At 41.3% G+C, this 13928-nt stretch overlaps 1 protein-coding gene across 9 annotated transcripts in view; it reads right to left on the reverse strand.

The window, feature by feature from the left end:
- PLCB1 (phospholipase C beta 1) overlaps positions 1-13928 on the reverse strand; it is a 407422-nt gene that overhangs the window by 283203 nt on the left and 110291 nt on the right. For all 9 annotated transcript variants that reach the window (XR_010372118.1, XR_010372120.1, XR_010372119.1 and 6 more), the window contains one exon: positions 12869-12937. Coding sequence is in view for 5 of the 9 variants with exons in the window: in XM_064446797.1 (XP_064302867.1) it covers positions 12869-12937 (69 nt within the window). In the remaining 4 variants the exon portion in view is untranslated. Of the gene's footprint in view, positions 1-12868; positions 12938-13928 lie in introns of those variants that run through there.

Genomic DNA, 13928 nt, shown 5'->3' on the forward strand with positions numbered 1-13928 from the left:
AGGATGCACTGCAAGTCAGTGCAGCTCCCCTGAACTACCAGAACTTTCCATCACAAAATTTCTTATAAAAATCACTGAGCTGGTAAAGCTTTCTTCTGTATTTGGACACAGCAAAAAGGTGCCATTTCCTCTGACCTATTTTTTTAAAAAATCCCATTATTTACCAGTAGCCACAAACTATAACATTTAACACTGTCCTAGGACCAGGACTGGATATGACTTTCTTGCAAGAAAAGAAAAAAGTTTAGACCCAAAGCCACTACGTATGGCCAAACCTTGCCTGATTCAGATTGCTGGAGAGGACCTGACCCCACAGCAGCTCACCCTTCAGTCTGCATATCACACCTGCTCTTCAGCACAGGTACTGGTTATTGCAGATAGGGCAGAATTCAAGCAACCCAGATTATTAGGTTAGTATTTGCAAGTTATACTGACACTTGTTTTAGAATTCCTCTTGGAAAAATGAGGAAAAAAACAGGTTATTTTAATGGGTGTTATAGTGATTAACCATCACTGGAAGTCCAGTATCTGGAAACCAGTCTCCCTTGACAGGAATGAACCCAGACACAGAGGCACTACACAGTGGGGTGGAAAAATAGCAGCTACCATCTAGGCCTGCTCCTAAACTACATGGTTGCAAGTCCATTTTATGTCCGGAACACAACAAAGGAACTGGATACTCAAAAATACTGCAGCCAAGAACTCCCAGCCAAGCGTATATCTTCTTCAAAGGAAGGTAATTAGGGTTTTATCCAAATTCCCCAAGTTAAACAGCATAACTCAGAAGCTCACAAAGCTAAACCACATGAAATCCACCTTTAAAAGAGCAAACCTGCATTTTAATAGATTGCTGTAATTTACAGTTACACACTCAGGTTTTTGCCGCTTTTTTTGGTGATTCAATCAAGATTGTTCTAACTAAAAATAGAGCTACACTGAACCTTAGTTTAAGATCAGCATTGAATCTGCCCTTTCTGCACCCTCTACTTTCTAGGACATGCCACAATCCCAGAGCACTGGTACATTGTCAGTATTTCAATAAGATCCTTGAAATTTTAGGCTGGTTAATAATTCCATCTACACTTCAGGGGTATGAACTCAAGTTCATACTCAAGAGCGGGTAAGTTCTGAAAACATGTAATTCACCTACTTTCTTACACATCCTGTATGATGATTTCCATACAACAGGAATGATGCATAGGTCCATGCACAGGATTTCTCAGCGGATCGATCTTCTCAAGAGGAACAAAGACCTGATTTTTATCATCAAAAGAAAAAATATGAAGGACATTGGACACTTGCAGTACTATGTGCAGAAAAAAGCCCCTAATTCTGTCTAGATGCAATGCTAGCACAGATCTGCCATACCAAGGATGGGCTATGGCAATTTTACCCATTCAACTCCGCAGTGGTAGAAACGCTTCTCCTTGGGAATGATGTATCCACGATGCAACTGATAGCCAGAAAAACCTTGCTAGATCAGGTGTAGCTGTGTATCAACCTTAACACACAGCAGTCTTTACCAGGAATACACTACACTTTATTCCAGTGAATCAGCAAGGGTTGAAAAATGCACTAAGCAAAACTCTGGCCCTCAGAAAATGTTCTTTTAGCACTGACATACATAAAACCATTTTGCTCCCACCTGCTTGTGTAAGTGTCGCCATGCTCATTAACACCCCATGAGTGGAACAGTGTGTCTAAACTCCCTAGTGGCAACAGCTGATAATTTTGTTTATTTAAGTGGGATTAGGCTGGGAGGGGATGGAGCTGAGAAAGCCAGAGATAGGCAAATCATGCTCAAGACAGGTATAAGGTTTTATTTTTAAATAAAGTATTCATATACCTTACCTGGTAGCATAATTCTATTTATAATTAAAAAGGAATAGTGTTTGGTTTCGTTTGTTTTCAGAAATATCCTACTGTATTAAAAAAACCTAACGGCTATTTGGATGCACTTGCCTCTACCTTTTTATACATCCACAGCAGACTAGAGCAAAAGAAAGCAGTCTCATTTCTACTTGACGCTTTGGAAAAATGGTAGCATAGATTTAACATTCATGTACTGATACTATTACATTGGAAATAACCATAGTTTCCTGACGCTTTAGAGCTCACATGGACCCTTGGCTATTTCTATTTGCTCTCATTAGCTTCCTTATCTGTAGCTGCCTCTTCTAAGTCCCACTTTCAGATTTGTAATAAAACATTTCCCTGCAATACTGGTAGCTGTCTCTCTGCAAGACACACATGTCACTACAAGGCACAGCAGTATATCTGCCCTGGACATGATGTCACTGGTGCAGCTGGGGTGTCCAACTGGCACAGATTTGCCTTGGGACACAAGCAAACAGACTGAAAAGCCACAGCGATGAAACAAGAATTATTTATAGCAGGGGCTGTAATTATTTTACAATCAAAGTTTTAGCTAAGAGAGTCAAGTTTCTTCCCATCACTTTTTCTCAGATATCTGTACTGGACAGCATAAAAGTACGGATCAAAAAGCGTTAAGCAAATGTGCAGTTTTACAGCCAAATGTGCTTAGCTTATCAGCAAGACCGAGAAAGTGCTAATGTAATATGGAAGATAATGAACTTTGAAGCTAGAAGCTGTTCTAATGGAGTTTAAGCAAGCTTAAATGACTTCAGTATTAAAAAAGACTTTTTTTTTTTACGACTCCTAAATCTCAAAAACAAATCTCTTGACTTACAAGCTCTGACCAAGGACAGTTCATACTTATTTAAACTCAATCACAAATTGCTCAGTTCCTGCCATTTGCCTGAGGGTTTCCAGGCAGGGTTTGACATTCTCTGCAGCACACAGGCCATCCAACACAGATAACTTACCAACACCGATCACCCTTTGCTCCTCCTTGGCTATTCAGCACCCTGCTGTCCTGTTGCCAGTAAAACGCTTTTCTCTGCAGAGCTGAGTAGGGGGGCATTTTCACCCAGTTGCCAAGAAGCTGGCATCTCTGTCAGCCATGATCACTTGGAATCTACACCTAATCCTTTTGCTTCGCAGTGTTCTCTTTTCTAAGCCTAAATGGTTTTGCTCAGTTTCATGAGGAGATACTGAATGAGCCCTCTGTATGTAGATGATAACGATTACATCAAATCTTTGCAACTAAGTAAAACCTAGCAGTTTTCTCCAAGCAGTTATTTACAAATAAGGGATGTCATAGACAAATCACCAAGTTGGATTCCAATAAAATGGGGAAATATAAATAATTTGTTTTAAACAACTGCAGAAAAATGTTTCTGCTTTGGCATTTTCACTTGAGCCTGTTGATTCCACGTTTGAAGCTTGAGGGTATTGCACTGCCATCAGATCTCTGGATGCACAGCTCCACACTACTGCTAAAATATATACTTTATTATTTATGATATATTTCTAGATGGAGATTACTGCTCAGAAGGAAAGAATAGTATGACTCAGTTACTGAGTACCTTTACATTTTCCAATGAAAAATTTTGAAATTCTTTCCAAACTGAGCATTCAAGACAGAGGCTGAATGCAGCATTTCTTATCTTTATGGAAAGCAACATTTTACTTATTAGTTTCCTTATTAGCATTGCACTTAGGAGCCTTATTCATGAAACAGAACTTTGATTTTTTTAGATACCGTACCAACACTGGAAGAAATGGACTGTACTTTCTCAAATCTTTATGATCTTAGTGCAAGTCAAAAGGTAATATGTGCATATGAACATGCAGGGGGTGGAAGATAACACACAGATAATACACGACATTGATACACAATATTAACATCTTAGTATCACAAAAAGCACCTCCAGAATAACTTTATATTGTCCCAATAACTCTTAATTTTTGTGCCAGCCACTGTAAAAATGCCATTTACCAGATTCGAGTAAGCTTTATCATGATTGACAGTGGGTGTGGGCTTGTGATAGCTGCAGCAGGACATGCCGTCCCAGCTGCGTTTTCAGCTCATTAGTGTTATTAGTTGTGAAGACAGGAATAAGATATCCATGTCCTGTATTACTGATGAGCAACACAAATGTTGTCAAAAGGCTGCCGACACCAGATACGGCCTCGTCACCGAGGTGAGCCAGTGACAGCACAACACCATCGCACCCGAGCGATGGCTGCCATCAGCAGCAACCACGAGGCTCACTGAAAGTGGTACGTACCAGCTGAGAGATGCCACTTTGCAACCCAGCTCCCCTCCTGCGAGCCCTGTCCTGCGGCCGGGAAAGGTAAGAAGAGGAATTTAAACCTTCAAGCTGAAACAGCGTGGAGGTAACTACAATTAGCTACAGTAATACAGGAAATAGCCCTGTAGCACTGAACTTAACACCTGCATGATGCACACGCTCAAGTTAAGAGATGAGTCCCTGCCCTCCAGTGCGCTACTTTAATCCCCCATTGCCACAGTGTGAAAGCTCACGAGAGTTGCTTATGTATGGATTTAAAACAGTTTTGGAGTATTCTGTGTGCCTGAGAGCACACAAAGCTGTCTCTGTCAGTCTCTCTCCAAAATCACAAAAAAAAATGAGAGGAGAGGGAGAAATGTACGCAGAGTCATTCAAAAGCATCTTCAGCAGTAGCATTTAAAGCACAGCTTTACTGACATACTCTGATGTTCTCAGCAACTCAAATATCACATTTATCTGAGTAGTGTCCTATTCTACCTTTTCAAATTTAAATGTCAAGTTTTAAAAGCACATTTACAAAGTGCCTTTGTGCTTCTTGTTACATATTTTGTACTTTGTGTTTTGGCATGAAAGTACACAAACAAAAAGATGATGTATGTTTTACAAATATAAAAAAGAAAAACATAAACCCAAGCAGCATGGAAAGCTAACTGAAACTGTCAGCAAGCAGAAAAAAAAATCAGATCTTTTTGGCAATGATTCATAGTGAAAGCCTTGGACAAAGCCCTGTGCTTTCTACCATACCTTGCATGTTAGTGAATAGTGAATCCGATGAACTACCCAGAGAGAGCTAAGTTATACAGTAGATGACAAGCTTCTGAAAAGGTCCCAGTTCCCTAAGGATTAGAGGATTGTAAACAAAATCACCTTCACCAATTTGAGCCATTCTGCTGGTACACTGGGATGCTAATCATCTCGGAGGTGGCCTCAGCCTCAGGCATGAGCAGCCAAGTGAACTGCACTCTGAGGCAGGCAAGGAATCTCTGCAGGCTTCAGAGCGCAAGTGCAAAGCTCCTGTGCTCATCCACTCCACTAAGCAAGCCACTGTGTTTGAGACATGACTTGTGACCTGACGAAGCAGAACGAAAATGGCTTCTGCGTTACTTAATGCCCCAGGCTTCATTTGCGCTTTCAGGAAGCTTGGCTTTGCTTCCAGAATAGCATGAATAATGTTTCTGATGGTGACTTTTCTCCAGGTGATGGAGAAGCGAAGACCTGCTCTCCATGCTCCCTGGATAACAGCATGGACAGCTTTATCGTTAGAGATAAGACTCTTTCCCAAAGAAGTTAACTTTCAACAGAATTTGAAAACAAAACCAAAAACCATAAACAAAACCTCAAAGGCACAGTGAAACTTGCCTTCTTTCCTAAATAAGCATCAGGGCTTTACTGTGGGCAGTGGGGAGACCTTTTCTGATAAAATCTGCACTTGTGGGGAAAATCTGGAAGAGCGTAAGGTGCCAGGTGCCATTAGAAGCCTGTTCATCCTGGTGAAGAGAGGCGATGCCAAGCTGCAGGGAAGTGGGCAAGAAGGGCAGAGCGAGGCTTAATCCCCCGGGGAAGGTCTATGGCAAAACTGCCTCGCACTCACAGTCACTGCAGCTCCCATGCTCTTCACAGCATTTCAACTACTTGCATGTCCCTATCCTTACAACTGTGACTGCATCAACACCAGTCAAAAATCATCTGAAGAAATAACCTTAACCTTCCTTAATAAAGTAAAACTCAGCCTAGGAAAATGTTTATGTAATTTAGTCATCATGAAAAAAAAGCAGTCACGTAGAACAACAAACAAATTGGGGGTGATGTTCAAGGTGTCACTGTTATCCCTAAGGAGAGTGGGAAGACAGTAAGCTGCACGCATATTCCATTTTTATTTCTTTTTGGCAGAAATAGAACATTGCTTAGGCATAATTTAAAGTAGAGTTTCTAATTTAGCACCAAGGTTGTTCAATGGAAAGCAACATGCATTTATCAGCAGATAAAAATAACAGTAATAACAGCGTTTGAGACAGGCAGAGCGACAGAAGTCAGCGCTGCCAAAGGCAGGCTTGTTGCTCTCCTGTGCAATCCATGTAGGCAGCTGACTTCAGGGAATTTAATGAGTGGACCAAAGAGAAAAAAGGGAAGAAAAAAAGTCTATCTGCCATTTTCCACATGCCGTCTAATCAGGGTGGTTATTAAATACAACATAATTGTCCCAGCACAGACGTTATGATAAAGAAATTAACAGCTGCTCTGCTTAAAACCATTTCAGAAGTGACAGAGGCCTCTTTTGTTCTCCTGATAAAAGAAAAACAAAAAACTTGACCATAAGAATCACAGGCTACCAACAAAAATATAAGTTCACATACCATAAGGAAATCAAGTCACTGGACTCATAAATTAGAAGTTAGAGCCTTATTAGAAGGCAAATCAACCAAGCATTATCTGCGATTTATTTTTTTCCCCTGTGTGTGCTTTGAGTGGGTTCACAAAAAGTTCTTGACCTGCATTTGTAAATTCAGGCAGTAAGTGAAAAAAAGGAAGGAAGAAACAGGAGGTTATTAACAGCCTAATAGACAGCAGTCTTACTTTCTGCTTCTCTGCATAAAGTTTACCCAAATGTCAGTAAAATCCTACTGATTCTAAGCCAGCGCAATGGAGTACAGAAGCAGACATAGCTCAGACAACTCAAATAGACTTGCACATCCTCATTTCCCTGAAAATCACCAGATTATTATTTAGACTTTCCTTGTTAGATTTCCTTCTAGTTTTCAAGCCTGTCTAGTTCATGAACTATTTATTTTTCTCTACAGATGTATAAGAAACCAGCAAATCCTCTGCAGTGAGGAAGAAGCATGTTGGTTTCGAATTATAGCTGAGGTATTCCTGAAATCATCTCACTCTGAGCATTTCAAGAAAATCCACTAATTACAGAAAGGCTGATGATTATATTAATAGCAGTTGAGGTCTTGGCAAATTTCTGACATTAAAAAAAGCTTTATTATTTTTCTCTGCAGAGCTTTCTTGTTAAAGTATGAAAATTTGGGGCAGGGGAGCTGCAAGTGTTTTTAAAATTGGGGACTATGCTCTATAAACATTTTGGCATTAGAGTGATTCCATCATTCATCATTTCATCTCCTACAGGTTCCATAGCATATGTCATTTAAAGAAATTCATTTCCTGCTGCATGATTTATGATATCTTTGAGGGAAAACAGACTGATCAAATGCATCAAAAGTTTTCAATATGAACATTTGCCATGGGGTTATTTTCTCATTCCTGCCAACTCATCCTGATATTTCTCCTTGTGACTAAAAACATTTATACAGTTGCATTAAGATTTTAGTTTCCATAGAAACTGTTATTGGCTATGGTAAATACAAGATGGTAAAAAGTGTGACTTCCCTAGTCCTGTGAGCATGCGTGCAGCTGCCAAATTTTCACCACCTAGCCTTTCACCAGTATTTACTGCTGCGCGACATTTTTAGCTATGTCTCCTTTTTAAGTATGTGGACACCCTTTTGAGTGGCACTTCCATGCTTCACAGAAGGTATATGAATCTTCAGAGCTATTTCTATGCCTCATTGTACAAAAGCGTACGTTTCTCTTCACTGCTCCTTGTGTTATTTTGCAGACCTCTTCACTAAACTTTACAAGGGAAAAGACGTCTCTTCATTAGTCTGCACATCAAAACAAAGCTCAAGAGAGTGCTACCAGGTAATGTGTGAATAAAAGGAAATAAATAATTGCTTCACTGAAACTAATGATGTTCACATTCCTTCAGCATTTCAAAATACAAACAACCTGAGCCCTGAGCATCCTGATGCTGCACTCCTGATGACAGTGGCGGCAGCTCTGAGTCCCTGAAAGCTGTGAGAAAAGGCATGCCATGCTTCAAAAAGGCTGCGCTAAATTTATGGGCAGTTACATTTTCCAAAGGAAAAAATGAACTGCATATTAATCTCCTGTCCTCAAAATTTCTCTTGTTCCCTTCCTAAATGATTCTAATGCCTACTAAAAAGGCAAAGTCACAATAATCATAATTCCCTCACTTCTGTATAAATTTCATTGTCTTTTGAATTCAGGCACTTTTTCCTAACATACACAATTAGTAAGTCTTTCCTTGCTCTCTTCAGAACATTACTTTCATTTTTCTTCCAATTTAGAGATCTGCTGCAATGCTCTGTGCTGCCTGAGATTTGCCCTTATTCCAAAGAATAAGCCTTTGCATATATATTGCATTGAGATGGAAAACTGTTATCGTTTTTGAAAACAGCAGCTGAAGACAGGAGGACTCATCCCTGGCAATGTGGAAAAAGAAGGCGACGCTGAAGCTTCTCAGTAACACAGGGACATTTGGGTATAGTACTTACTGATTTTGGATTAGGGGATGACCTTCTCATCCCCCAAGCATCAAACGTTTGGGATCCACTAAAGAGCTCCCCTCTACATCACTGGAAACCTAAGTTCCTATGAAAGACATACAGGCTTATTTGCAGATGCCTAAACACTGTGACTGATCTAACCTCTAAACTTTGTGCTCCACCTCCTTTGATGTAAAACCACTCTGACTCCTTGCTGAAGGCCCACAGGGTCTACCTTACCCCCTAAATCTACAAATTCCCCTTGCGTGCCATTAGGCTGCCAAAGTAGGACAGAGGCTTGTGCAAGTCTCCTGAATTTGTCTTGTCTTCCCAGCCTTGAGCGCTACGTGGAAGAATTGGTGGACGCTGCCATGGATGAAAACAAGTTTTGAGTTTCCTAGAAGGATAAACACAAAGCCATTCTTACACCCAGACAAGCTGAGGTGGACTTTAGGCTTCACACTATCCACATGGTAACAGCACTTCTCAGGGGCAGCCCCAAATTGATTACAGCACCCCAAAGTGTGAGAGCACAGATAATCGTTACCATCAGCTGACAGACTACGACCTTGGCTCTAGGACTGTGGTCTAGTGCTGGGCCACTCTGTGGAGTTTCAGCCAGTCTTGTGAGTGACTGTTCCTCAGGTCCACTCGGGAAGGTCTGTCTTTTGCAGATGCCTTTCTGAGCTACTCGCATACACTGCTGTCATGGCCAGGAACAGTGTTGGTGGTCCGCTCTCAAGTCTCCAGGGAACAGGAGGAACAAGAGAGAGGTTTCAAGAGGCTCTAACAGTCATCACACACCAGAAGCTGGAGAAGTGGTTTTGCACTCAAAAGTGCCAAGTAGAGCTGACCGCCTGCACAGCTGCAACCTAGTGCTAACATACTAACTTTGAGGAGATCTCAGCTCATTCCTTGTGTGACCTTAATGTGACAACTGTAGGATGAAAGCTGCACTTCTGTGCCTTCAAGGCAGCTTTTGAGGCTAAGCATAACAGGGAATGGAGAAAGGAACCAGACCTCCTGGATGAGAAACCCAGAAAGAAAAAGCTCTGATCTTATGGTAGGATAAGTGCCTTGATGTATCCCATTTTTGGAGTTTGCTGTTACCATTTTTTACACACGCTAAGGCCTAGGGAGTAATACAAAACATGAGCATGTCTAATACTACCTTTCTCCAGAGCCCAGACTAAGCCGTCTTATCCAGGGCATTACAGAAGACAATCCATAGCTTGGAGTTAATTGCTGGCACAAAATGCTAACACATTTTCAACAAATCCAGGGACACTGTGAAATAGGATAAAACAAAAAGAGTACAATGCCTTCTAAATAAAACCAAAGCATTTGGCTGTTTATCCTTCATTGATGAAAACTCCTCCAGAATTAAAAAGCTTTTTTTTTCCTCTGATGATAATGACCAGAAGATGTAACAACAAACATTCAAGAACAATCACGAAATATGTACGGCTGGACTTCTGGAAAAATAGTATGAAAAGTGAGTATCAACCAACAAGGCTGAAAGAGAAACTAACTGAAAACCTCTTTGTGTTTCTCTCTCTCTTTCAGAAATTAATACTGATGGTTGTGCAGAAGGTACACTGAATGCAACATGAGAACACACTCTGTTTCTAGCCATCAAAAAGACCAAAAGCTTGGCAGATTAATTAAGCTACCAAAGAAACATCCCCACTGGTGGATATGGCAGCAATATGGGGAATTAGTGTGTATTCCAGATGGTGATAGGGAAGAAGGAGTTTTTTGGTAAGTATGCCTGCTTATAGTCCTCTAAAATCATTAGTTGCTGATGGTCTTCTGTAGCAGCACACCTAACAGGTTCTGGCAGCTTACTATGGCTGTCATTAATGGCACTGAAATTTAGTTTACTATAAAAACAAAAATTAATTACATTTTTAAAAATGTAATAGAAAAGTCAAGGCTTATTAAAGATGACACTTATTTCCACCAAAAGGTAGCAGTAGATCAGAAATACACCAAATTAGGTTTAAAGATTCCCATTAACTTCTTAAGTTTTTAATGACAACCCACAGATAAAATCTACTCTTAGAATTCTAAAAATATATTAAAAATTTGCATAAACTGTCAGAAGTCTCCTAACGCAAGTCTGTCCAAGACTGTGGGCAGAGGGAGGGGTAGTGGGGGAATGAAGACAAAATCACCTAAATCTCTTGGTTTACAGTGAAAGATGTGTCAATGCACCACAGCATGTTGTCCTTTCCACCTGACAAGGCTATGACAGGAAGCAAGTTCCCAAGTCAATGAAGGTCATACCAGATCATGAGAGATTAACTTCTGGGATAGTTAATGAACCTGCGTTAAGTGGAACCACTGCAGCAAGAAGTATTTGTTGCTGCAGCAGCTAAGCTCCGTTCCATGCCTGCAGTTTATACCATTGGCTGTATTACACACAGGGCAAAAGGCTCTGCAGGTGCCAGTAAACCACACCAAAGCCATTCTGCTGGACACAGCTCAGACCCGACACAACATAATCATCGTGGGCACCACACTTCTACCATGCAACAAGCAGATTGTGAATGACTTCTCTGCACGCTACATGAGGGACGCTTGCTTTCCCACACAGGAACTACACCTAGCCTTAGGTCATTATTTATGCTCACCTGAAAGCAAGGGTTGCTCCCACCTGGAAGTAGAGCTGTGGAGAGTAGAGCCTCTGAAAAGGTGGAAACTTTGACAAGTATCATGTATACGTGGCCCTGCTCTCTTAAGCCAGTATAGCAGGGTTTTTACTAGAAACCTCCAGGCAATCACAAGCTGCTACTGCCTGACTTAGAGCCAAGCCTTCCTGCTGCTATGGGTTTTAGATCTTCTGTGGAGGTGACACAAACAGGGCTTCTGTAACGCTTGCTCACCTGCAGTCAACACTCTTTCGCTCAGCCCCGCAATGCGGATCAAAGCAAAACTGACACAACCAGCCCCAAAATGAGCATTTTGTTTCAGACGATTTTCAAGATCCCATCAAAAGCCAACCCAGGTGCAGTTTTCTTTCTGCCCACACACAAATCAATGACAAAAAACAAACCCATTCACACAGGTGGTGCATTTCACCACCCTGAGAGTCAGGATTTTCTCATACCTTTCATTTAATGCCACTGCTGTCAAATCCATAACATGTTGTAACAAAAACAGCTTAATAAATAAAAGTCACCGAGGCAATAGCTTTGCATGAATTTTCGCTAAAAACATTTTGTTAGAAGAACATGAACGTCCTCTGTAAAGCGGGTAGCATTTTAAAATAATGTTCTAGCCATTGTTAATACTTTATTGCTATTCATCATAGAACCATTAATCATGGTGAACTCATTTGGTATTAATGTGGATGTCATAAAGTACTTCTGTTGCATTTCAATTATAAGTCAGCCTTTAAAATGCTGCCAGCGCTACATGGAAAGCTTTGAAAACCAAATTTGAATAGTCTGTTCAGAGGTAACTACCATCACATTCTGGTATTGAGAAGCAACCTTTTCCATTGCTAATGCCTACCCTCAGGGGGCTGAGGAGCCCCCGTGCCCTGACCCAGGGCTGGGTGGAAGGAAGAAGCAGCCCAGTGGGAGGCTCCAGGGAAGCCGCGGCCATCCAGACCCAGCCGTTTTCCTCCCCAGGGACAAGGGTAGAAGCATTCCTTTGGGCTGCTTCAACCCCACCGGTTCCAACCACGGCTAAGCAGCAGCAAGGCCATACTTTCAGGCCCCTAAGGAGATTTCCTTTTTTCTAGTCACTTCTGTGATTCCCCAAGGCACTATCTTGCTTCCAGAACTGAATGCTTTTTTTTTTTTCTCCGATGTGTAGTACCTATCCAAACAAAAACGCTAGAGAGAACATATATCTACAACCTACTGTCTTTAGAGACAGCAAAGGAGCATGCAATACATCAGAGCGGACCCTAAGGGAGCTGATATCCTGACCTCTCTGATGACAGTTTAAAAAAAAAAAACAACCCTCTTTCTGACCTCAGGAGACACTTAAAGAGGAAAACAGGCAGCACAAAACGCAACATGGGCCTAAGTAACTATTAGTTCCTTGCCATCAGGGAAGCCAGGAACTTGTGTAAGTTTACCTCGACAAACCAGGATTTTTGTTCCCTCACTGCCAACAGAGCTCCCATCAGCGCTTCACATACAGAATCAATCAACAATGGCTCAACAACTGTAACACTTCTCATCAGAAACCGTGTTAAATAGAGAAAAGAGAAAACACTTCTTATTAACTAAGGGAACTTTTCTTTTTGAATTCTTGCATATAATTCCCGTTCTATTTTATTGAGGTCATTAACGTAACATGTAAGCACACAGCAAAAATTCCTACCTTGGGAGCTCTGGCATGTTTTCCGCATCTGGCATCTTTGACAAGGCTGATATCTAGCAGCTCAGTCTCCTATAAAGAAAAATCACAACACAGATAATTATTACATTAGTCAAATAGCCTTGTTGTGTTAACAATGCCCCATTTCCCACAGCTGTCAGGGGTTTGCCTGTTTGCAATGATGCCTGTCCAAACTAAGAACAGTTTCAAGGAGTGCTCTGTTGTACTTTAAGCTATTCTAATAGCAACACTAAGACCGTAGACACATAACTCGGTTTCCTTAAAAACATGCAGGTCTTTTACTATATATGAATCAAGCTTATCTCCTGGATCACTAAATACCAGCTGCTGTGCTTTTTTTTCTTTTTAATACAATTTTAGCATTTTGAAGCTAGTCACAGCATTAAAAAGGCGATGTTATGAACAGAAAACCCTGCTTCTTCAACAGAAAACCTACTTTATGATTGCCAGAACATTTAAGAAGTGCACATAAAACCCACGAAGTGTTATATCTACAATGATAACGGTTCCAAAAATTTTAGTGACTACTGCTTGATAAAAACCATATATTTTTAACAAGCATTTAGTAGTTCATATGTTACTCTTGAGTTGTACGTTATACAACACGCTGTACTTGGAACAAAACCGGCATGTGATGACAGCTTCTGTGAGGCAAATTCCTGTCGTCCCCTACACATGTGTAACGTGAAGAATCTCCTTTCACTGATAACCTCCTTGGTCTCCATCCTCCCTGCTGGTGCCTGGCAGCATGGGAAGGATGAGGGCTGAGCCGAGCCCACAGTGCCTGCCACCCCCCGGGATCAGCACAGAGCATTCACCTCTCCAAACACCCAGCAAATTATAGCCTTCAGCCAACATAATTTTCCTCAATCTCATCCTGCGGCAGGGCATTTTGGGATGTTGCTCCATTGGTTCTTTCTTGAATGCCTTAACATTTATGGGCAGGGAGCGACTGGAAGGAGGGAGAACGCTGCAGGCCAGAGCAGTGAGACTCCTGGCTGCTGGCTCCCTAGCAAGCACGCACATCCACGCGGCCTTATGC

The sequence above is a fragment of the Phalacrocorax carbo genome, chromosome 3, assembly GCF_963921805.1.
Source record: "Phalacrocorax carbo chromosome 3, bPhaCar2.1, whole genome shotgun sequence".
NCBI classification, from domain to species: Eukaryota; Metazoa; Chordata; class Aves; order Suliformes; family Phalacrocoracidae; genus Phalacrocorax; species Phalacrocorax carbo.